This window comes from Saimiri boliviensis, chromosome 4 (assembly GCF_048565385.1).
Source record: "Saimiri boliviensis isolate mSaiBol1 chromosome 4, mSaiBol1.pri, whole genome shotgun sequence".
In the NCBI taxonomy this organism is placed as follows: Eukaryota; Metazoa; Chordata; class Mammalia; order Primates; family Cebidae; genus Saimiri; species Saimiri boliviensis.
This window is the reverse complement of record NC_133452.1, coordinates 23,175,703-23,201,626: the sequence shown is the minus strand read 5'-3', so window position 1 is coordinate 23,201,626 and position 25,924 is coordinate 23,175,703. Positions and strand designations below refer to the sequence as shown.

Genomic DNA, 25,924 nt, shown 5'->3' with positions numbered 1-25,924 from the left:
CTGCCCAACATAGAGTTAGTCTAATCAGGGTGGGTAGGCAGACTTATTGCTGAGCTGCCACAGGCTCTGCCCACCTGCTATGTGAACTTCCTTGAGGTGTTGTTTATAGAGGTAGTTAGAGCTGCCTTGGTAGTGGTGGGTGCCCTTCCCTCCCCGCACTAAGCTAGACCATCCCAGGTTCAGCTGCACTTGCTGCAAAAGTCTCAATCTAGAGCATTTCAGATTGCTTGTTTTACGTGGGTGATACCTGCTGAGCCAGGTCACCTGGCTCCCTGTCTCAGCCCCCTCCTTTCAGTTGAATGGGCGGCTCTGTCTCCCAGGCATTCCAGGTGCCAGTTGAAACAGCTGTCCAGATTTGTGAGAGTTTCTGTGTTCCAACCTACGGCACAGCTCTAACAGCTGTGCTGGAAACTCCTGGCGCTTTTTGGCCTGGAAATCTCCTGGTCTGTGGGCAGTGAAAACTGGTTTGGAAATACAGTAATCACTCACCCTCTGCATTGTTCTTGATGGGAGCTGCACTCCAGAGCTATACCTATTCTGCCATCTTGGATCTTCAATCTCAGTCAATTATTTAATTCCATTCATGTCCCTTGGTATTTAAAGTAAAAACAAATTTTCTGTTAGTATATTTTAGTAAGTTTTCTTAAAAACCTATTTTTTCAATGTTTAAAAAACTATATTAGCTCTTTTAGTAACTTTGGTGCTTTGGATAGTTGCAATGTTTTGTTGAATTCATAATGGTTTTAAAATGTGTTTCTTTTAATTCATAGGGAAATACTGCTTCACAAGTTATACTTGGAAAAGGTAAATCAATAATCTTCCTGTGACTTTTTTTTCAAAGGACATCAAGATACAGAGGGTCATCGCTGCTTCCTAACAGTTTCCCTTCTGGCTCTCAGCAGCCTTTCTTTAGTGTCTCCTTTGATTTGCCAAGTCTAGTCTGCTCTGGGCTTTAAAAAAAGAGATATTAATTTCAATGGTTAAATTGAAGGTAAAGGTAAAAATAAAACAGGAACTGATTAAGGACCCATGAATAAAGCTCGTGTATTTTAATGCTGCATCCTGTGATCAAAACACTGAAACCATTCAGTGCAAATTCCTTAGTTCCTAAATAAAAGACTTGGCCAATACTTAAATTCAGTATTACATGTATAATTTTGGATCCGGAAGTCTATAGGAATGGTATGCCACATTACTTGGAAAACATAAATTAAGGCTATAGAATCACTGACTATGGGGAGTAATTAAATGTTTTACTGAAACACGTTTATCATACTAGATCTTTCAAGTTTTTATTTCTTTTTCTGTTGTCTAAGCCATCCCCTCCTATAAGACTATGTTCATCTATAGAAGATTTTAAGTAAAGAATCTAGCTAATTTATGTTGTAACTTCACAATCTCTAAAGAATGTGTGAACAAATTTATCAAAGTAATTTTAAAATTTCTGGATACTCTAATATGCATATAAATTATGATTACATTCTCCTATGTGTATGAAATGTGTCTTTGTGTAGACCTCCATATATGTATTTATCTCAGTAAATATTTTCCCAAAAATAGACTTTGATATTTAAACTCCCCTTTATCATATTACATATTTCAATAACTTGTTATTTAACAATATGAGGTGTGCCTGAAATGTGTGTCTTCTAGGCACAGATGAACAAATGGACTTTGGATTGGGTGATGCCCATCAGAGTGATGGATTAAACTTGGAAAGAGAGATATTCAGCCAGACTATAGCAACACAGGAGAAGTCACAGGAAGAACTTACAATAAATAATGGTGTTTCTAAGGAAATATGGTTAGATTTTAAAGATTTCTGTGTATGCTTTCAGTAAGTATCCCAATGGGATCAATCTGACTATGTCGTAGTTAAACCCTGAGCTGCATTAGTACACAAATTCATATTAGCATTTATTTTTGCATATTTAGTATAGTGGTTATATAACCTATTAATTCTTAGCATCATTCAAAATAAGCCAATAACAGCCTAGTGTTGGTATAATATCAAATAAAAATTTTAAAAGTAAAAATAAATATATTTATTATACATATGCCACATTAATAGCCAAACCAATCTTAGGCCAGTTTCTGCTTCTCCTCAAAGGCTTGTTTCTTAATTAAAATGAAGAAATTTTATTCACTAGAATTATTCTTTTCCCTTTAGCGCGACTGACCCAATACTGTTGTTATTTTTTTAACTTTCTTCCTACAATTATTTGATTATAAAAAAAGAACATGTAGTACTAGTCTTTACATATAATGACAATAACCTGTTATAAATGTCTTTTTTTTCAGAAATATATATATTTTCCACAAGCCAAGTTCATATTGCCTTAACTTTCAAAAATCAGAATTTAAGGTAAATATATTAGAATCTCTTCCATTCTCTTTAAATTTTTGGTAGAATCACACCAATAGAAGCATCTTCAAATTTTGAAATATTTCTAAACTTGTAACATTATATTTTTAAAAATTAATTTTTAGAGTCTCCCACTAATCCTTATTCAAGCAATAAGCAAAATTCCACTAGCTCATAACCACAAGTGTGATCCATCTGACTATGTTAAATCCTGGCCTGAATTATTATACAAATCCAGATTAAGAAAAAATTGATTTATGAAAAAGTAAAGGAGATACACAAATAAATTCACTAGATTTGCTTTCGATTAGTATTTACTGAAGAGTATGTGGTTCCTAAAACATAAGGACACTCCACCATTATGTCTGGATTTTTTCTCCCATCTCATCCCTCTCCCTGGAGTTTCTTCCCTTTCATCCTCTTTATCCTCATTGCTGTTGTTTAGCTGATGCCTAGAAATCGTTCAGAACGTCTTAAATGCTCTTGACACTGTGAGGCTTCCCTTCGCTGATCATGGAGTCTGAGTTAAGTGGCTTGGCTTCACGCTCTCTGTTTGCCCAGAATTTGCCTCCCACCCTCCCAACTTTCTGGGTGCTTCTCTGTGCCCATTCTTCCCCCTGCTTACTGTTGGCATCATTAGAAGGGCTGTATCCTTTTGTTTACCACTTATAAGAACATTCCTGGCATGAGGTAGGAACTCAATTTAAAAATTGTTGATTAAGATAATTAACAAACCACATATTGAGCAGAATGTTAAGAAAAGCTATGGACACGTATTCTGGGAAACTGAACTGTACTAACATTTGCATGTTTTCCTATCTTAGGACAAGGCCACTCAAGCCCCTAATGATAATCCCACACCTCCATGAGCAGTACACAGAGCGGGGGGAAGTAAAGAATCCTTGAAACTTTTCCACTGCCCTTGTAACAGATGAAAATGGCCAGAGAAAACCTTTTGAATAGACCTTAAGAGCTGCTCTGTTTCTGGCTGCCTACTCTGAAAATAAGAATAGTGACTGGGGGAAAGAAATCCTTCACCTAGTTCTGGAATATGTGAGAACACCTAGAGGATTTCTTTGACTTTATAAAGATAACACAATTAATTGGGAATAGTTGAACCCAGAGTATGATATCAGCATAATGTACAGTTTACAGTTTACTGAGGGATATTTCCATATTTTAACCGTTGCCAATGATAACAATGGTTTATAAATGTTGCAGGCTCTAGACTAGGTTCTTTATTGCATTCACTCATGCCTCATAGCAAACCCTGTGAAAGAGATATGATTATCATCATTTTACATCTAAGGAAGATGGAGCAGATCAAATGTGAAATAATGTATGTAAAACACTTAGAAGAATGCCTATTAATAAGTGGTAATAGATGTTGGCCACCATTTACTGAAGACAGTTGCATAGAAGCTTTTGGTAAACCTGTCCTAATGTAAAAGTGTATGTGGTAAATTGGTCAACTGTTCATTATTCTGATCTTATTCTTACAAAGTGATGATAAGCACAGAATTTTTTTTTCTTTTAAAAGTCTCAGCTTGGTGAAATAAAATTAGGACATTTATTTTATTTCCCTGAATTTTTTTTTAACATTAACGGTGTGAGAAAATAATGTTCTTGAAGGCACTGGAATATAATCTTAATGGCATTTAGTATGGCTGGAAAGTAGGGATCTGCTGTGTTCTGAGACCAGACACTCCTGATTTTAGTGGCCTGCTGAGCTGGGGGCACAGAGGCCCGAGGCCTGTCCTCACCACAATCCACAGCTGGTCCCTTGGTGCCTAGTGTGAGGTTGGAGCAGGGACATTTCAAAGGTGCCATATGCTGGCACCAGGGCATAAGCCCCTGTGAGGCCTTCAGGAACACCCCACCCCTCAATTCTCAGACCCTTGACAATGACAGCAAATGAGTTCCAGGCAGAAACTCCTCCTCAGGCATTCATGCCAGGCCTAGAAGTCCAAAGGTCCTTCATATTTCCAGATAATGAATATTTGACACAACTCTCTGTATCATCAACATGTCACAGCTAATAGGAAACAAAGTGTCAAATGATAACAAATGGGAAATAGGGGGAGGAGTAATCATTTATGTCATGATTACATTGCATCAAGCATTTCAAGTAATCTTTGTTACACTTGATTAAATAACAAGGCTTTCTTTTTCATAGTGTTACTACATATTTTCCTTTCATATATTAACTGTCTTTTTATTGTGGTAGAATCATATGAAAAACTTTTAAAGTATAGTATAGTCCAATTAAATTAATTGAGCACATTTACCATGTGCCATCTGTCACAATTATGTTGAAGCAATGAGAACTTGAAAGGCAATAATAATGCATGAGTCAAGAGTACCAGCCTTAGAGTCAGGCTGATGGCTGTACCTACATTTTTCCCTCGTCTTTGCTGCTACAAACTCTGTGACCTTTGGTAAATAGCTTGCCCTCCCTGTGTTTCAGTTTCTTCATGTATAATTAGATACATTAATAGTACTCATATAGAATGAACTGAAATTACATACATATAACATTTATGTAAGTATCCTTTAAGGAAATTTGATTTTACTAAACGCCTTATTCCATCTCCAAAACAAAAACCCACAGCCTGCTGTATTAGCAAGCAATGGGTATTAAGTTAGTCCATTCTCACACTGCTATAAAGAACTACCTGAGACTGGGTAATTTATGTAGAAAAGAGGTTTAATTGACTCACAGTTGTGCAGGCTGTACAGGAAGCATGGCTGGGAGGCCTCAAGAAATTGACAGTCATGGCGGAAGGTGATGGCGAAGCAAGCCCGTCTTACCGTGGCAGAACAGGAGAGAGAAAGAGAGCAAAGGGGGGAAGTGCCACACACTTTCAAACAACCAGGTCTCCTGAGAACTCTTATCACTAGAAAAGCAAGGGCCAAGTCTGCTCCCATGATTCAGTTACCTCCCACAAGGCCCCTCCTTCAACATGTGGGGATTACACTTCGATGTGAGATTTGAATGGAAACACAGAGCTAAACCATCTCAGGTATATATCTGAAGATCCCGTGGAAAGAAGGAAGAGAGAGGTTATTTCACATACCACCCTGTAAAATAACTTAATACATCCAATTGGCCATTCCCGTTCTCTGCCAAAGTTACTTACTTTGTGGCCTTCCTGCCCATCGAAGACCCATGCTTGAGTACTATTCTGTCCTGGGCTCAGTCTCCTCTCTTCTCGTTGTTGGAACAAGCATATCCCTTTTCTTTCCCTATAGAGAGTTCTGCCTCTCTCTGATATGGTGGCTAGTATGACACAGCTTCTGCAGACCCAGTTTCCATAGATGGTTGCCAACATTCACTCAGTTTAATTTTCTTCATTTAATTAGATTCATCAAGTATTTATTGTGGTGCTTACAAGACAGTAAGTTTCCTGTAAATCTTAAATGTTATACTGTGTTTTCACTGGAAGTGAAAATAATACCATTGATCAGCTGATATTAAGTATGATAATTGGTCAATTTTCTTGCAGTTCTCAGAAGAACGAGTGTCCTACTATCTATTTGTGGATAGTCTAAAACCTATTGAACTACTGGTTTGCTTTTCTGCATTGGTACGCTGGGGGGAGTATGGAGGTAAGAGGGCTCTGAGGAAATGATAGTCTTAAAGCCCAGATCATGTTCAGGCTGGGGAACATGCAATAATAAGATTTTTAGAGGTCGGGTGTAGTTGCTCACACCTGTAATCCCAGCACTTTGGGAGGCTGAGGCAGGTTGATCACCTGAGGTCAGAAGTTCTAGGCCAGCCTCACCAACATGGTGAAACCTGGTCTCTACTAAAAACACAAAAATTAGCCAGGTGTGGTGGCAGGCACCTGTAATCCCAGCTTCTAGGGAGGCTGAGGCAAGAGAATCACTTGAACCTGGGAGGCAGAGTTGCAGTGAGCTGAGATTGCACCATTGTACTCCAGCCTGGACAATAAAAGTGAAACTCCATCTCAAAAAAAAAAAAAAAAAAATTAAAATAAGATCTTTAGAAGACCATGGATGAAGGAACTCCCTCCCTTTCCAGAGTTTCTCCAGAGTCCCACAGGACCACCTATACCACCCACTCTGATGCTCTTATTCCACAGACACCAGGAATTATGCTCACTCCTGCCACCTGCACCTCTTCTGGTTGTAGTAATCTGTTTACCTTGTTGGTGTACTTAGTCAATCTGTTGTTGTTGTAGCTGTTGACCTAGAAATGTCATTATTCTTAATTATTTCAACATCTATTGAAAAACAAACTATTTTTCTTTGATTTGACAATTCCGACCATCTTTCCCTCTGTCCCACCTTGGTCCACCACTTCCATGGTTACTCTATAGACCTTAAGTTTACCAATTTGTGCATCATCTCAGTCATCTCCATTTCAAGCACCCACTTCTCCAGTTCACTCTCTAGAACTCCCACTCCTACAAGTTTGGACGTCACTGGATCTTTCATTCCTCTCTGTCCTCCCACTTTTTTATGTGTCCATCACCCTCCTCATGTCCTTTTACCTCCCATTCCCAAAATACATTCTATAGTTGCTCACTGTGATTAAATATATCCTTAGATATGCCCTCCACACATTTGCCCTTTTTACCCTCTCATCTTGCTTTCCTGGAAAAACTCCACGACTGTTTAAACCTGATGCTATATCCAACCTGTAGTTTCAAGAGAGCAGCTAAATGTGATTGGAGGGAAGGAAAACAAACATGCTTAAATTTGAGGAGCACAAATCTCAACAAGCCCTTAAGCACTGCCAGCATTTCTCTAGTTCATTGATTCTCCCATTCTTATTTATTCCTGTAGATGACTATTGCAAACCCTCAGACATGCTCTCTCTCTTCCAATCCTCAATGCCTACTCTTACTGTCACTCATGTTCAGCTGATGACCTTGCTGTTAATCTCACTTAAGAGGCAGAAGAAATCAGAAATGATTTCTGCTTTCAGAATTTCTACCTCCCTTTTCCACAATGAACTCTCTCAAGATCTAGGCCACCTTCCTTCTGTTCCAATGGATAGACTATCTCTGCTCCTCTGCAGGGCCAAACCCTTGCATACACATGCACACACAGGCACAAATTCACAAAACTTTATTCTTTTATTCTTTGGCCTGTTTTGTTAAAGAATTTTTCTTGCACTCAAATTAACAGTACATGAAACTGTAAATTTACAATAAACATTTCCCAAATACTTAAAACTGAATATTTTGCCAACATGCAGGGCAGGGATTTTTTTTTAACTGAAGTATCATCCATGTTTTGAGTGGTATCTAATGTAGAGTAGGTAGCTAGAAAATACTTGTATAATAAACTTTCCAAAATTTAGCGATGTAAGTTTAGTGCATCTACCAAACAAATAGCCTTGAACATTGTCCTAGAACATTTAAATTCCATAGGCATGAAGGCATTTCAGGTAATGTTGTGACCTTATATCCTCAACTCCAGTGTTTTCTGGAAGTACAGGGGAAAGTTTTTTGTCCTCAGTCGCTGATGAAGAATTAGCCCATATTATTTATCCATTTTTAAAGAAAAACTTGATACTAAAATTAAACTTTGTTAATTGCTTGCTATTTCTACATAATGTCAAAGACTGTGAATCAAAGGTAAAATTTTTGATAAACAGGTCAGGCATGTTGGCTCACTCCTGTAATCCTAGCATTTTGGGAAGGCAAGGTGGGCAGATCACCTGAGGTCAGGAGTTCGAGATCAGCCTGGCCAACATGGTGAAATCCTGTTTCTACTAAAAATACAAAAATCAGCCAGGGTTGGTGGCAGGCACCTATAATCCCAGCTACTCCAGAGATTGAGGCAGGAGAATTGCTTGAACCGAGGAGGCAGAGGTTGCGGTGAACCAAGATCACGTCACTGCATTCTAGCTTGGGTGATAGCGAGAGTCCATCTTAAAAAAATAATAATAAATTTTTAATAAACATTGGGATATTTAGACTTATTTTGAGACTATTTTAGAGAAATCTTATTTTCCCAGATGTAATATGTTTTCTTCCTCTAAAATTGCATCTACAAGGACATTGTAGTTACTACCATGGAGATAATAAAAGCAATGCCACACTACAATGAAAAATGTCCTCTTGATTCTAATTTTCCTCTTTCTGGTTTCTTCCCTTGAGAGGATTGTTATGAGGAAGAGCATTGAATAAAGAGGAATATCTGAGTGTTATTTCTAGTAATTTACCTGGAGTAATTTCCAATGTTTTATGAACATTTTCATAATATTTCTAATGCTTGATTATTATTAATGTTGTTATTTAATTTAAAAAAACAGTATTAGTGAATGCCAACTACACTTTCACAATCAAATTTTAATACCGTTTTACTTATCTTAAAGCCTTAACAAAAGACAGCCCTCCCATAGAGCCTGGACTTCTCACAGCTGAAACGTTTTCTTGGAAATCCCTGAAACCCTGCAATCTTGTTCTGAAGATTCACACATATGCTACCAAGGCTACAATGGTTCGTCTGCCTGTTGGGTATGAAGTGACTTCATTTTCTCTATATTAAAAATGGTTTGGGCCGGGCGCGGTGGCTCAAGCCTGTAATCCCAGCACTTTGGGAGGCCGAGGCGGGTGGATCACGAGGTCAAGAGATCAAGACCATCCTGGTCAGCATGGTGAAACCCCGTCTCTACTAAAAATACAAAAAATTAGCTGGGCGTGGTGGCGCGTGCCTGTAATCCCAGCTACTCAGGAGGCTGAGGCAGGAGAATTGCCTGAACCCAGGAGGCGGAGGTTGCAGTGAGCTGAGATCGCGCCATTGCACTCCAGCCTGGGTAACAAGAGTGAAACTCCGTCTCAAAAAAAAAAAAAAAAAAAAAAAAAAAAAATGGTTTGAAGGCCTGCAAACTGTTGATTACTAAAGAAGTAAACAATATGGACTCTAAGATCTTGTTTCTTAAAGCAATTTCTCAAGGCACAGGTCTATTATTACTATTCTTGAGAAAAATAATTCCAAATAAATACATTGAGAAATGCTGTACACTGAATATTCCTTTGGGAGATTCATAATTGTCAAAGATTCTGGGAATATATTTAGTCAACAATATGTTTAAGTCTGTTTCACCCAGAATTTTCTAAAATTAGTTTATAAATACTATATACATAACATTTATGATATTTTAAGTAGTATAAATTTTCTCATAAATATTTGTTATGTTTTCTCATCAATATTATGATACTTAGCAAAAACCTTGAATTTATGTAAACAAAAATTGAGAAACATGCATTTTCCTCCACCAATCTAGATTTTCTTGTAGGCTTATTTTTGTTAGATATTATTTTTAATTCAGATAAAGTTGATTAAATACATTAGCTTCCATTTTAGAGACAATATAAACAATGGAAAAGTATTTTGATTTTGATGAATAAAAGTTAAAATATTACCTCAAATTTCAGATGAAATATTCACTAGGCTTTGAAATAAACATTTTCACTAGCTTTTACTTTTTTCCCCTGAGATCAATCATGCTAATTTTATATCAGTGAAAAGTTATGGCTCTTATGCAAAAAGAAAAGCCTAAGCAGCAAATGCTAAAATAATTGTGTCAAGCATCTAGTTTTTCTAGAAAATAATACATTTCAAAACTTTGACATTTTTCACACTTTCCCTGTATACTCCAGCATGGAGATATTCTCCCGGAAATCAAGTTACTCTGTCCGAGGGCTCATAAACTGAGACTACCAAAGACAAGGAATTTAATAAAGAATCTTCTTATACCCCCTTTTCCCCCCACAGGCCCTAAACCATCAGCATGTGTGTTTTGAACATGCTTTAAATCTGGGGTCCCCAACCCCAGGGCCATGGACTGGTACCAGTCAGAGGCCTGTCAGGAACCGGGCCACACAGCAGGTGAGCCGTGCCTGAGCTCTGCCTCCTGTCCGATCAGTAGCAGCATTAGATTCTCATAGGAGCGAGAATCCTATCACGAGCTGCACATACAAGGGATCTAGGCTGCATGCTCCATTAAGAATCGAATGCCTGATGATCTGAGGTAGAACAGTGTCATCCCAAAACCATTCCCAAACCCAGTCCATGGAAAAGTTGTCTTCTGTGAAACTGGTCCTCAGTGCCAAAAAGGTTGAGGACCGCTGCTCTAAATGCTCAAGAACTGGATGAAAGGGACTATCCCTGCTCTCATGACACCATAACCTGGAAGAGGAGACACAATGAACATACATGAAATGATGCATTTGTGACAAAAAGCCTAGGAAGTCTACACAGCCCTATACCCACATGAATTTTTCTTGTTATTAGGGAGAAATCAAGACTAGTATTCACAATGTGACTGCGGTGTGTGGGAGGTCACTACTGGAGTGAAGTTTGGCATTCAGTCTAATGATTTTTGTCCTACATAATTAGTAAAATATAGATTTCATGATCCCGTAGTGTTCTTACAGAGTGCAAATTCAAAGATCCTTATCTCATCTGTGTTAAAAATTGAACTCTTTACTAACCTTTGACTTAGTTTGAGTTCCAAAATGTTAACAAGCAACTAATGGGTCAAATGCTACCACCCAGGGAGCACTCAGTTCTCACCCGGAATCCCTTCTCTTTAGGAGACACATGCTACTGTTCAACGCATACTCCCCAGTAGGACACTCCATACACATCTGCAGCATGGTGTCATTTGTCATTGGGGATGAACACGTCGTGTTGCCCAACTTTGAACCAGTAAGTATTTTTGCAATGGCAATTTTTATGTGCTTTAGTTTCAAATATTTTGAACTAAACACTACTTTATTTTATATTCAATTTACTCATTTTTTAACCTTTAAAACTATTAAGTATACTCTGCAAGAAATTCCTACATGCAACCCCAAAGTCTATAATGAAGTATGAACCCTGTGGGTATACAAATGAAATATGTAGACATTCTCCAACAACAGCTCTCATCTCTACTCTGTTGACTCTCTTTTTCATATCTGTTAATATTAGATCCTGTGACGTCATTGGTTCTTTGGGGTATAAAGGATCAGTGCAGTCCTTTTTATGCAGTTTAAAATTTTTATCTCTTTCTTTGCTTTCATCTTTTCCTTTGCCTAAGGAATTTGGGGCGTGTGTCTCTGGGGTTTAGCAGGGAAGGAGTAGCTCAGAAGGTTCTGTCTCTTCTCCTTCATCTCCTCTCACTCTTCTTGGTCTCTTTGGTTTCTCTTGTTCCCCTGTTCTGACAACGTCTGAAAAAGGGATGAGGTCAATGGAACCAGTATACCCCCTGAAATCTTCTCTTGGTTTTAGATGTGCTTTGCGCACGTGCATTTGGGAGAATATTTGCAGATGGCCTTCCCATGGCATAATTCCTGATGCTTCCTCAGCTCTAACCCTTTCCCACCAAAACACAAAGAAACAAACAACAATTCCAAATAGCACAACCTTGTATTGATGGTGTTCTCTAAGCCAACCAGCAAATTTCGTGGCAACCCAATGGTTCCCACACATGCCACACTTATGTGTTCTTCCTTGCCTGAGCAATGGCTGTGCAAGAGTTCCCAGGGCTGCCTCCTCTGCTTGCTGTGCCATCTCTCACCAGTTCTCTTTATCTCTTGCTCATTAGGCTCGGCAAGATTACTTTATACATGGATGTTGCTTATTTCCATAACTATGTTTATCTTGCTTATTTCAAATTCTTGTCTTTTTAAAAAATTTATTCTGCTTTATATGGTATACATTGTCCAGTTTGTTGTCTTCCTTTAGATGATTTATCTCCCCAGGTGTTTATTTTGGTCTGTGAGCTCACATTTCCCTAGAAATAACACTTCCCAATGTTGAAAAGAGTGTTGGAGCTCAAGCCCACACCCCATTGTTCTTTGGTCCTAATAAAGGAGCAAAAGAAAATAGACTGACCCAAGGGCAGAGAGATGATACTTAGAACCATAATTGATTCCTTCTAATATGTCCACTTGACCAGAGAACATTTCTATTCATGGTTTCACCTTAGGGAGAAACACCACGAGATGAAGCTTTCCCTAGGCTTTGTGAGGATTCTAAGTAAGTGTGTTCTGGTAGCGAGTCAGTTGCATCTGTTTCCATCAGTTTCTCACCCTCGCAAGGCATCTGTGCTTCATGCACACTTGCTGGGCCGTTCCCCAAAATTTCAGGAGAAAATCAGGAACGGTGGATGATTGCACCATGGTGCCCTCTAAGGGGAAAAAGTATTTTTTTTTCACTGTTTGACCTTTTTCATGCTGTTGCCAGGTACCACACCAGCTGCTCCAGGCAACTCTAGGACCACCCACTGTATACCAACCACAGCAGCTCCAGACACTTAACAGTTTTCTCTGATTTTTAAAAAATAGTTACTTCCTGAAATTCCTGTCTTTTTCTTGCTTTATTATTTCCTTAGAGTTGATAGCAGGAGAGAGCCTTCAGCCCATGCAGCCCATGCTAGGTCACCTTCCAGTCTATTTTATCTTTATGGCTTTCTCCTTGAAATCTTCTCTGCTCGTCAGTCCTCAAACTCCACAGTTTTTTGTCAGACTAATCCCAAACATCCTCAGAACTAGGTCTCGATATTAATACGGTGGGAAAATTTTCCCCCTGATCCCCGATATGAGGTGGATATTCCTCCTACACATTCCCATTCAGATGGGAATTGCATTCCTTGTTTTTTATCTCTGAGACTGCAGCATTTAGTAAACTGCCTTGATATTAAACCTTCTATATAGAATTATTAAATCAGCCATATAGCAGAGGTTTTATATTATAATATAAATTAATTTTTATAAACTAAATGACACTTAAGCATGAGTGAGGATGGCTGCCATGTTTTGTCTTCACAGGAAAGCTGCCGATTTACAGAGCAGTCTCTGTTGATTATGAAAGCTATTGGAAATGTGATTGCTAATTTCAAAGATAAGAGTAAACTCTCTGCAGCTTTCAAGGATCTACAAACAGCTCACTACCCTGTTCCCTTCCATGATAAAGAACTAACTGCACAGCACTTCAGGGTAAACTTGTTTGGGATATGATATTCGGAAGAGGAAACTTTCTTTTTGAAATGGTGTGTCTTCCATTAGGTGACCTCCCAAATCAGAGCCAGAGAAAATATTTTGGATGGAGACAATATATTAGGGAAATGATTTCAGAAAGCAGAAATGAGGGAGTAATAAAAAGCATGAAATGAGAAAGAGAAAGAAATGGCTTAAAGGACACTATAATTACTGCTGTGGTTTACTGGGCATCAGCTGTGCAGGGGGTCCTGAGAAACTGTGTGGGACATTCCTTTAAAAGTTCCCACTCAAGGTTGGTGAGATGGCAGTGTTTCTCCACCAGCTCTTTTCCCCACTGTTAGATGGATTTCGCAGGAGACATTGCCATATCAAAGGATCAGAGTCAGTTTCTGCTGCTGATAGGTTAGATGACTGAGCCTGGATGAAAGACGGTCCACGTGGTTGATTCGCTGTTAGAGCTACCAAGATTACTCTGCATGAGCCCACCTTTGCTGGCCCTGATTTAATATGTAAGGGGTCTTGGTCAATGAATCACTTATGCAAAAGGGAGATATTTTGGTAAGAAAAAAAATCTCCATTTTGTACTTTGATAATTGTACAACTATGTGACATATGATGAAAAAGCTTTGTCTAAATCTGAGTCTTTTTTAATATGAAGTTAGTACTACTACTAAGTGATTAAGAAAACTCTAAGAAACATATTTTCATTTTGTGTAGCACATGAAATAATATGTGTCTTACAATGGATGGCATCTTAAAATCAATAAAATAAGCTACTTGCTTAAGCACAAGGATCATTTTTTTTACCATATTCTATTCCTCCTCTATTAGCTTAGTGCTGTATTTTAACTGAGTCTATATCATAAACGTTGTAGTGATAACATTGTATTAAATTAGAAATAATCAAATGATAATTTTGGTCTCTTACTGGGTGAGTGAGACTTCAAAGAATCTTCTGGTAGATGGTGTGTATATCTGAGAAATGGTTTTTATTTTTTATGTTTAGAGTATCTAAAAGTTTTTCAGAGCTTTTCTGGGCAGGTGATGTTATTTTCTTGGTATAAAAACATTAATGGACTTTATCTGTTTCAGGTTTTTCATCTTTCCTTATGGCGTTTAATGAAAAAAGTTCAAATAACAAAACCTCCTCCAAACTTCAAATTTGCATTTCGGGCTATGGTTTTGGACTTGGATTTACTTGATTCCTCCTTGGAAGAGGTTTCTTTAGGTACTGATTAATTTTATGTATTTAATCAAGGAATTCCTAGTTTTAAGTAACATAAATAATTTAAGAAAGGTGTTTGTGGAGTAAGTGGAATAGCTCTGCATGGACTGTCATGGAGCTCAAGCGATGCTCAAAGGGCTCCAAGGACCTGCTGGGGATCCCTACTCCTAATCCCCACCACACGTACTTCAAGGGGAGCCCAGAATTTTCCTGGTTTATTTACTCCTAACCTTAAAAAAATATGGAAGTCACTAATCTATATGGTGTGATTTGCAGAATTCTGGTAAGATCTTCTGACCCAAGTACTCCTACTTTCCTCTTCTTCCTGTGCTCTGCTCCCACAATTATATATATATATATTTTTTTAATTGCACTTTAGGTTCTGGGGTACGTGTGTAGAACATGCAGGATTCTTGCATAGGTGCCTACAATTTTAACACATCCTTTATTTTTGAGAGAAACCTCTGGCTATATTCACACAGGAATCAAGAGTAGTTCACTAGGATGTCCCTGTTTTGTGTGTTTCCCTCCTGCAGAATGTTTACATTCTAACAAGAACCACCTAGACCTGGCAATATTAACTATGATGCTAACTCTTGCAACGTAGTTTTATATGTTGAAGGGCTTTAGCAGCTAAAGGCATTGAAACTTGGGGGAGGGATTAAATATAACTTTCAGTCCAAAGTTGGTTTTTCTCTTTCCAGTGGAATGGCTGGATGTTAAATACTGTATGCCCACAAGTGATAAAGAATATTCTCCTGAGGAAGTAGCAGCAGCAATTAAAATTCAAGCTATGTGGAGAGGGACTTACGTTAGATTACTTATGAAAGCCAGAATACCAGGTATGATTGTTCAAACATTTATCAAATGAACTTGTTCATATAAGAATAAATATTTATGTGTGTTAATGAAAGTATTTTAGAGTCACCCTACTTTATGGCTCAGCTAATTAATTTCAGTCTCTAAATAATGAAATTGTTTGAAATCAGGAAGCATGTCAATGCACTGAGTGTCTTGTTCCCAGGATTGGCAGAGTGCCTGGCACATCATAAGCACACAATAAATACTTGCTGAAAGAATGAGTGAAAAAAATGAATGAATAAGTGAAAGATCAGCTATGTTTTCCCAATCTATTGCAAGTTCTTTTAAAACAGAGGATTTTTTTTTTCTGTATCTATCCCAAGTGCCTAGTGCTGTGCTACCTCAGCCAGCTTCAGCTAAGTCATAGATAGTTTTACATTTCTAGATCAGTTTTCAATCAAATGAATTAATAATTAAGTGGATGAATAAATTAATGCATAATAAAGAAGCCCCCATGTATGTCATTAGTGACATACATCTATAAGGCATGAAATGCATTTTAAGTGTATTCTTAAATTTATTAAATCAGATACATCTATGTATATTAAGTAAAATATTTTTGCCAAAAGGTCGGTTTTATAAGCTTAAAATAAAACATGATAGATGCAAAACTTATATTCAAGCACTTTGGGAGGCTGAGGTGGGCAGGTCACTTGAGCTCTGGAGTTCAAGACCAGCCTGGGCAACATGGAGAAACTATAACTCTACAAAAAATATAAAAATTAGCCAGGCATGGTGGCATGTGCCTGTAGTCCCAGCTACTTGGAAGGCAGAGGTGGGAGGATTACTTGAGCCCGGGAAGTGGTAGTTGCAGTGAACCAATATCACACCACTACACTCTAGCCTGGGTGACAGTGTGAGATCTTGTCTCAAAAAAAAAAAAAAAAAAAAAAAATTAAAAAAAACCTTATATTCAATTATTTTCATTCTGTGGTTTTTGCTGACATGTTGATAGGATAAACCTTACCTCCAATAGATTCTTTACATATATTGAAACATTTTTGTGTAAAAAAAAAAATAGTCTATTTGAAACATTTAATGATAATAGTCAAAATGTTTAAGTAGTAAAAACTTCAGATACACAATGGTTAAAAAATCCTAAATTACACAGTTTAATGATAGTAAAATATCACAGTTGTCTAATTTAATGGTTTTTTTCCTATTGCAAAACATATGCATTCATGAAACTTTATATAGGATGTCTTGCTTTATTTTGTGCTGCTATGATGGAATACCAAAGACTAGGTTATTTATAAAGAACAGAGATTTATTTCTTACAGTTCTGAATGCTGGAAAATACAAAATCAAGGGGTTTTCATCTGAACAGAGCCTTTATCCCATGAGGAAGATGGCAGGGTGGGAGAGCACACTCATGAAAGGGAGAGCTAAAGGAGGAATAGAGAGCCAAAACTCATCCTTGTATTCGGAAGCCACTTCTGAGATAACTAACCTACTCTTAATAATCACGTTCATTCGTAAGGGCATAGCCCTCAGGACTTAATCACCTCTTAAAGGTTCCACCTCTCTCAGTGCTGTTACTTTGAGAATTAAATTTCTAACACATAAAATTTGGGAAATACATTCAAATCATGCATATGGTAAAATATATCCTTTTATTGTCCATATATGTTGTAAAAATTTTCATACAATGATTTTACTTCCCTCTTTAGAGACTAAAAATATGGGCAGTTTAGTAATATACTTAATAGTCTGTGTACAACTATTCAAAATGTTTTTTTAAATAGTGTTTGCATTTTTTCACTCAACATATATTTATTGAATAACTCTCTTGATTGCACAACAGTGTTACATATTTTGGCCTTACCGCAGTCAGTAAAATAGCCAAGGTTTCTGCTCTGATGAATCCTGTATTCTAATGAGAGTAAGCATATAATAGACAAGTAAATATATTAAGATACCAATTTCAGATGCTGGTAAGTACTGTGAAGAAATTAGGATAATTAGAAAAAGAATGTTAGTTTCTGATATGGTAAATTTGAGGTTCTTAATAAGGATTCACATTTTCTTGCCAAATTACTTTTAAACCATTTGCAGATAATGTAGTAGACTGAGCTCTAGTAAAAATCCTATTGGCCATTGTCCTTTAGAAAAATTGAATGGAAACCCCAGCACTTTGGGAGGCCGAGGCGGGTGGATCACGAGGTCAAGAGATTGAGACCATCCTGGTCAACATGGTGAAACCCCGTCTCTACTAAAAATACAACAAAATTATCTGGGCATGGTGGCGCGTGCCTGTAATCCCAGCTACTCAGGAGGCTGAGGCAGGAGAATTGCCTGAACCCAGAAGGCGGAGGTTGCGGTGAGCCGAGATCGCGCCATTGCACTCCAGCCTGGGTAACAAGAGCGAAACTCTGTCTCAAAAAAAAAAAAAAAAAAGAAAAAAGAAAAAGAAAAAAGAAAAATTGAATGGATTACTTTTTCTGAGATAAGACCTGTCATAAAAAAAAGTTTTAGTGTGACAGAGATCTCCTTATTTGAACCCTTTAATGACTATCTTAAATTAGGTCAAGTAATATTTTAAGATTTTAAATTAGAGATGAAGGGAAAAAGCATAATATGGTGACTAGGAGTTTATAGCTCGTATCTTAGACCTGATTTTTCTCCTAATAAAGCCTATGACTTTGGATACCATCTTACTTGTTAGTTTCAACTTCATTTGTGAAAATGAAGGCTTTGGACAAGATGATTTTTCAGGCATCTTACAGCTTAACATTCTTACTATTTATTATTTTTAGACACAAAAGAAAATATCAGTGTTACAGATACTCTTCAAAAAGTTTGGGCCATATTGGAAATGAACTTGGAACAGTATGCACTTTCTCTCCTAAGGTAAAGCAGTAAAATCATATTTTTATTGTAGTATATTATCCTTTTGTCAAAGTCCATTCTGAATACTACCAAATTTGTGGACTGCTCCCAGCCACTGCAGCTAGAACCACACCATTACTTTGGATCTTCCACAATAGTTTATCTGAAACATTTCTATGGTATTTGCTACTTTTTGTTTATGTTTTAATTGCACGGAACTAAAATTCTAAGCAGAAAATGTCTAGTAGCAGAGTAAAGTTTCCTTAAATTTTTTGTGATGCTGAGAAGACAAAAATTAAAGTTTAGGACCTGGTAGGAGATGACATCCCAGTCAACAAAGTAGTCAGATGAAAGCCTTGAAGGACAATACTTTCTCAACAGGGGCAAGGCTGAGGTAGATCGAACCTGAGGAAAACTGCATTCTAGCCATAACTCATAACTCATGTCCAACAGTCAGGCTAACATGAACAAAAGAGAAAAAATTACACACCCGGCTGGGCGCGGTGGCTCACGCCTATAATCCTGGCACTTTGGGAGGCCAAGGTGGGTGGATCGTGAGGTCAAGAAATCGAGACCATCCTGGTCAATATGGTGAAGTCCCATCTCTACTAAAAATACAAAAAATTAGCTGGTCATGGTGGCGCGCGCCTGTAATCCCAGCTATCCAGGAGGCTGAGGCAGGAGAATTGCTTGAACCCAGGAGGCGGAGGTTGCGGTGAGCTGAGATCATGCCACTGCACTCCAGCCTGGGTAACAAGAGCAAAACTCTGTCTCGAAAAAAAAAAAAAAATTACACACCCACCCACCTCTCCCCATATATGTATATATACACATTATATATTATGGAAAATATCTGGAACCACACTCTCTGGTGATTTGGATGTCAGAGGTGGCGAAAAAAAAAATCTAAACATGAATGTATGAAAATGAGTAAGAAAATAAAGATTAAAAAAAGAGAAAATAGATTAAAAGTTTGAAAATTCAATGAATAAAAAGCCAAATGGAAAGTACATCAATGGACATTTTAATAATCAAAATTAAGAACTCATTAATGGATTTAACCACAGATTAGGCACAGTGGGAGAAGAGATTAGTGACCTGGGTAATACATCAATAAAAAGTATCCCAACTGAAGCTAAGAGAAAATGAGTAGAAAACAGTGTAAGGGACATGTGGCACCTTCTCAGAAAGCCTAGTGTATAATTGGAGTGACAGAAGGTACAAAAGTAACAGGTGAGAACTTTCTAAAACTGATAAAAGTCATCAATTTACATTTTCAGGAGACTCTGCAGACCCCACGCAGATTATTTGATTCACCTTTACTCCAGAACCCATTTTCTAAAAGGGTTACACTTTTGCCTGAAGTTTTAGTTCTATGAATGCACATAAGGAGCACAAACCCTCTTTTCCAAGTTGCTTTTGTATTTTGGGGCTACTGTGAGGAGAGTGCTAGTTCAGATCTGACACTTAATTTTCATAAAAATGATGTGCTAAAAAGTAGGTGCTCCTATTAGGGAATAGGATCAGTACACCCGGGAGGTGAATTTGAAACACTAACATAATACCTTCAGGGGGCTTTCCTTCTTCTCCATGTGATCTTTCCACCCTAGCCAAGACCATTTCACGGAATCTCAGCTCATATCCGATACAGTGGCCATCCTCTTTCAATGCTTTGAGTTCTACACATACATCTCTTGGACAGATAAAACCAAAAAGCCTAACTATTATTTAAACTCAAATGTCAGGGGCATCCAAAGCTACCTTATCTTAGCAGGCATTAATTCTGTGGTTAAGAGCACATTATTTGGCACATGACCTAAAGCTAACCCTAGCTCTACTAATTACTGTTTTCTAAGGTAAGATCCTTATCCTCTCTAAACTTAATATTTATATGTAGCACAGGGATAATAATATCTACTGTATAATACTATTCTCTCATAAATCTGTAAAGATAAATGAAGGTAAACAGGAAAAGCACTTAGCACAATGCCACAGATTGCAACATCACAGAAAAGTAGCCATTGTAAATACTGGTATTGTCATTACTATTACATATAGCACTTTGAGGTTATGAAGCCCAGACTTTCATTGTTCTCAACTCTGAAGGGGGAGAACTTCCCCCAGGTCAACTTGGGGAAGACTGAGTTTACCAATTTACAATTTGGTCTTAAGATTGAGTCCAATTTCATCTTAACTATTCAATCCAGTTGTATGGACACACACACAAAGAACAGACCCTCTTGTGCAAGTTGGTTCTGCATTGTGGGGCCTATCCTAGGAAGATCTGTGGGTAAGATCCTGCACCCAATTTTCTTGCAAATGATGTCTAAAAATGAGCTCCCCTATGAGGAAATCATATCAAACAAAAATCTGACTAGATTGAAACTAATTCTTTATTAAGACTAAATCGTCCAACTCAGTCAGGTATCTCACTCTGGGTCATTCAAAATATTCTACATAGTTCATCAGGATTTTGATGGCCCTACATTCATTAGGATTTCCAGAGATGTATGAAAAAGGGTAGAATGTATAAGGGGAACAGTGACAGTCTCGGAAGAACAGAAATCCCACCCTCATTTTAGAATGGTGGTGGGTCCCCTTACAGTCAATTCCTGCTGCGACCAGCTTAATTCCCATGCTGGTTGAGCCCACATCCTTGTGTAGATTAGGCCAGCCCCGTGTGATTTACAGGGGTGTCTTGCATTGACAGACCTACACTGTATAGCTCCTAGTTAGAATTATCATGTCATTGATCATCCAAACCAGGACACTGACAAGAAAACATGGAGAACTGTTAATAATTAGGCCAGTACTGTCAGTATAAACCACAACTATCCCAGGCAAACAAGGATATATGGTCACCTTATTCTCTGTCCTTGCCACCATTTTAAAAGGCCTTTTAAACCCCTTCCAAGTATAATCCTGTTAATTTCCTCCTACCAAAAATCTACAGTCAACAAAAACCAATGATGAAATGGAAAATGTGACAATCAATGAAAGCATCTGCCTTCTGGAAGACAAGAACACGTCTAGCTCTGTCTAGACCTCTAAAAGAGAACGACTTGCTATGGCCATAATGGCTTCCATCCCAGCTAATACCTGAGACATCACATAAATGGTCTTATATTCCTCGTGCTACTAAGGGAACATCCAGTTTCTGGCAAAATGGGAGTGATAAGACCCGGAAGATCTGTCACATCATCACTCCCATTATGTTCTGGAATATATCGCAGACTTCCAGGGGGAAAGCATGGGGAAATCTCAGCTCCATAATTATTTTAGCAATGTATGCTCTACTGTCTTACACATCAGGAAATTATGTAAAAGGAAAGCCAGCACTCACTTGCGCATTGCCTTAGATTTTTAAAATCTATTTTTCCAAACTTATTTCTCACCTTAAACTCCATTTCAGGCTCCATTCTCTACTTTAACTCCAGACCCTTCAGAGTCTCTCACCCAGTTTTGTTGCTGGTTTGCTTGCTCCTAGTTTTTCTATTCATATAGCTTCAACGTTGGTTCTGGTTTCCCACCGATAAACTTTACTCCCTCAATCATAAATCGGGTTCTCCTTTGAGAGCCTCAGACAATCTGGGGCTCCTTTGACAGACATTTTTTGTGATTGACCTAGAATGGGTCTCCTTACCTTGGCACCATGTATCAGGGACTACACAGACCCCCTTTGATCAAGATCTCAGTCTAGCAAACCATAACTTGGCAATATCTTATACTATTTTTTGTCATTTCTTTTTGTGAATAGAGCTTATTTTTAAAGTGGCTTTTGCCATTGATACATAATTTATTTTTGTATTTCTAGACTAATGTTCAAAAGCAAGTGCAAGTCTGTGGAATCTTACCCATGCTATCAAGATGAGGAAACCAAGATTGCTTTTGCAGATTATACTGTCACGTATCAAGAACAGCCACCAAATTCTTGGTTTATAGTATTCAGGTGAGGTTATTATATAATGACAAATAATGTCTTTAAATGGCTTGCAATATTCACATTTATGAATATTTATTTATAATAGTAGTAAAGGTATTAGCCTCTGGGTTGCTTTCATAAGTTAGTTAAAATTCTTCCTTACTTGGCATCTTAAATGAGATATCATGGAAATTTTTATCTATGCTCTTTTCATCAAAATATGAAGAATGTGTAGTAATTGTTAGAACTTTTTACATTCATGATAAAAATGATATAACAAATTAATGTGCTTTTAGTATAGAAAAAGATCCTTTAATTTCTAAGCAGTAGCATATTTGGTAAAAGTCACAAATTACTTATAAAATGGAATTTTTAAAATAGAGTTTGCATTTACTTGACAAAATAGCACATTCATAGTAATTTTAAAAATAAAATCATATGTGTGCCTTGTAGTTATTTGGAACTTTTGATTTTTAAAAATTTCTTGGCATTAATGCAAATTTCAAACTTTCTTTAAGATTCATGTCAAGGGAAAGTTCATGCTCTTGTAATTACAGAGAAACATTTTTGGTTCCTCAAGATATGATTTTGGTTCCCAAAGTATACACTACACTTCCAGTCTGTATACTACACGTTGTTAATAATGACACAATGGAACAAGTGCCAAAGGTGTTCCAAAAAGTGGTGCCTTATCTTTATACGAAGAATAAGGTAGGTATAAAATTTATTCTCACCATATGATAGAATGACAATGAAAATCCACCAGCTTGTACAGGGTTCTGAAGGGAAGGTAGAGTTGTTTTTAATCTACTTAACAGGCAAATAAGGCCCTGATCTTTCACTATAGAAATCCCATATATTTAACAGTAGGAGATATGTAATGTAAATGCTAAAGCATTCTTTACCTCTCAACCCTCTTTCTTCCCCTCCCCAAAGAAAATATGGCAAAAAGAAAGCATTATAAATTCTAATTATTGAAATTTAAAAAGCATATAAATGCTTAAAATAGAAATGAACTGAAAAGCTCCTTTAGCCTTATCCCGAAACCAAATCAGATGATTATCTTTGTTTCCCACTGGGTTTTTATTTTACTCCTGTATGTTTCAGAAAATTGTGGTCACATAGCCAGCAATCATCACACCACCTCACTTTGAGGGCTACATAAATTCCTTTGGGTACCTAACTCTGGCTGAATGATAGACTCTGATCTCTGACCTTCACTCAAACCACATTGCTTCTCTATTTATTTAAATCTCATATTTGTCTTTTCAGTCATTTCCTCTAAGAGGGGATCACAACAAAGGATAGTGTTTACCTAGCTGGATATGAAAAGGGTTGTTTTAGCTCTGATCTTCCATTCTCAGCTTTGTGTCTTTGAACCTCTTCATTTTTTTTTTTTTTTGAGTTACGTCTGTACTTGACTTCTGAGATTCATTTCAGCCTATGATTCTATAAATTATTTTGTATAAATTAGGACATACTTATCTTGTAAATACTGCTTTTGTGTGAATGAAGGTTAAATTAAAAAATGTATTAACGCCATAAAAATCCTAATAGATCTTTCATGCTGTGTTAGAGATTTTAGGAAACATTTTAAAAATAAGGGCAATTAAATTCTTAATGAAATTACTTAACCCCATTGATACGTGTGTGTATGTGTATATTATATACATATATAACTTTTTTGTTTTTTTATAATTTTATTATAATTTTAAAAGTTGTATATGTTTCATTAAACCCTTAGCATGTTTTTTTCTATAATTTTTAATAAGATGTATAATGTATATTTTTTGATATTGCAATCGAATTTTATTAAATTTGAAGATATCAAATTGTAATGGGCTTAAATTACTTTTATTTTGTATTAAATTTGGCAAGTTTGGCACTTACATTTTATAAGAAAATCTGATAAACATAAATATATTTATGTGCAGTTATCTATGTTTGTAATTCTACACCTAAACATAATTTTTAAAAACTCACTTAATTAAAGTCAATGCATCAATGTATTATTTTTACTTATTATTCTTGTTAATTACCTTGAAAGGGCATTTACATATCACTTAAAAACAGAATATTTTGCTAATAAAATTTAATTCCTGTACATCAAACACTTATTGACAAACTTTATTTAACCCACACAATTTCCTTTAAACTATATTTATCTTCCCCATGTACTAATAAATATCTCTAAACCAAGCTTGTCCAACCAACAACCCACAGTCTGAATGCTGTCCAGGATGACTTTAAATATGTCCCAACACAAATTCGTAAGCTTTCTTAAAACACTATGAGGTTTGTTTTTTTTTTTTTTTTTTTTTTTTTTTTCTCATTCTTTATTTTCTTAGCACATCAGCTGTTGTTAGTGTTAGTGTATTTTATGCATGGCCCAAGATAGCTCTTCCACTGCAGCCCAGGAAGGCCAAAAGATTGGACACCCCTCCTCCAAACCTTACCTTTCTGTGGCAGAATGCCTTGGGTTAAATCAAACTATAGGGCTAGTTCTTCAGGAACAAACTTGTCCACACACCAGTGGATTATTTTTTGAATGCTTGTTTTTAATGTTTGAGCTAGACTTCCTTTTGAATAGAAAGTTTATTTAATTTGTGATTAAAATTCAAAATCCACAAACATTAAGAGGAGAAAGACGATTTAATTTAAAGGGAGACTCTATCAAGGTTATAGATATCATCAAAATCTAGCAGTGAATTCTGTATTACTAGATAGATATACTATTAGTCATGAATACTTCATTTTAGAAGGAATCTTTAAAGATTATTTGGTTGAACCAAATACGAATCTGTTTGTTATTAGTATCTGGCATACTTCCTTGGGTTTGGTTTTTGTTTTAGAAACTCCAATGTAGACCTCCCTCTCTAGATTAAGCTTGAATTTTTTTGGATAGCTGTAAGTGATACGTTTTGAGTCAATGTGCAGAAGAACGTTCTCTCTCCACTTAACTATTATTTTTACATTGTAAATTGAGATTGCAGCAAACATACTTCCTGTCTCATATTTTATCTCTTCTACCTTCTCACTCTAGCCAGCTCTCTTTAGAAAAAAAGTTAAGCCTGGGCACGGTGGCTCACTCCTATAATCCCAGCACTTTGGGAGGCCAAGAGGGGGAGTCACAAGGTCAGGAGTTGGAGACAAGCCTGGCCAACATGGCAAAACCGTGTCTCTGCTAATAACACAAAAATTAGCCAGCCATGGTGATGTGTGTCTGTAGTCCCAGCTATTCAGAAGGCTGAGGCAGGAGAATCGCTTGAACCCAGGAAGTGAAGGTTGCAGTAAGCTGAGATCATGCCACTGCACTCCAGCATGGGTGACAAGAGGGAAACTCCATCTACAAAAAAAAAAAAAAGTTAAAAGTGGAGAAATTGCAGAGGAGAATGTAAAGCCATGTCAATAGAAAAATAGATTCAGTGGTCCCTTTTGTGCTGCAGTTTTCCTCTCTTCATAATTCTTGATCTTTGAACATTTAAGCAAACAACCTACGTCCCTGCTAAAATGTGGTTCCCAGAACTGAATGCTGCCTCTGACAGTAATTCACAAAATGTAAAGATCATTGCTCTATTTTTTCGTACCCTATGATTGCATCAGTCTTTTCGTACCTACAAGGCATGTTGATAGGGTCGACTCAGGAGTCACCTCAAGAGAAAATATCTTTGGCTGGATACATAATGTCTAAAACTCTATTATAAACAGTTATATAACTAGCAATCTTAGGTGGGAATTTTGTGGTTAATTCTGCC

General features: G+C 37.1%; 1 protein-coding gene across 4 annotated transcripts in view; it reads left to right on the top strand.

Moving 5' to 3' along the window:
• The window catches only part of ADGB (androglobin), a 222,578-nt gene that overhangs the window by 136,130 nt on the left and 60,524 nt on the right, over nucleotides 1–25,924 (top strand). For all 4 annotated transcript variants that reach the window (XM_074397308.1, XM_074397309.1, XM_074397307.1 and 1 more), the window contains 12 exons: nucleotides 771–804; nucleotides 1,654–1,837; nucleotides 2,302–2,365; nucleotides 5,872–5,974; nucleotides 8,718–8,859; nucleotides 10,942–11,056; nucleotides 13,162–13,329; nucleotides 14,425–14,560; nucleotides 15,262–15,399; nucleotides 18,175–18,268; nucleotides 22,062–22,196; nucleotides 22,727–22,880. In XM_074397308.1, coding sequence (XP_074253409.1) covers nucleotides 771–804; nucleotides 1,654–1,837; nucleotides 2,302–2,365; nucleotides 5,872–5,974; nucleotides 8,718–8,859; nucleotides 10,942–11,056; nucleotides 13,162–13,329; nucleotides 14,425–14,560; nucleotides 15,262–15,399; nucleotides 18,175–18,268; nucleotides 22,062–22,196; nucleotides 22,727–22,880 — 1,467 coding nt within the window. The remainder of the gene's footprint in view (nucleotides 1–770; nucleotides 805–1,653; nucleotides 1,838–2,301; nucleotides 2,366–5,871; nucleotides 5,975–8,717; nucleotides 8,860–10,941; nucleotides 11,057–13,161; nucleotides 13,330–14,424; nucleotides 14,561–15,261; nucleotides 15,400–18,174; nucleotides 18,269–22,061; nucleotides 22,197–22,726; nucleotides 22,881–25,924) is intronic.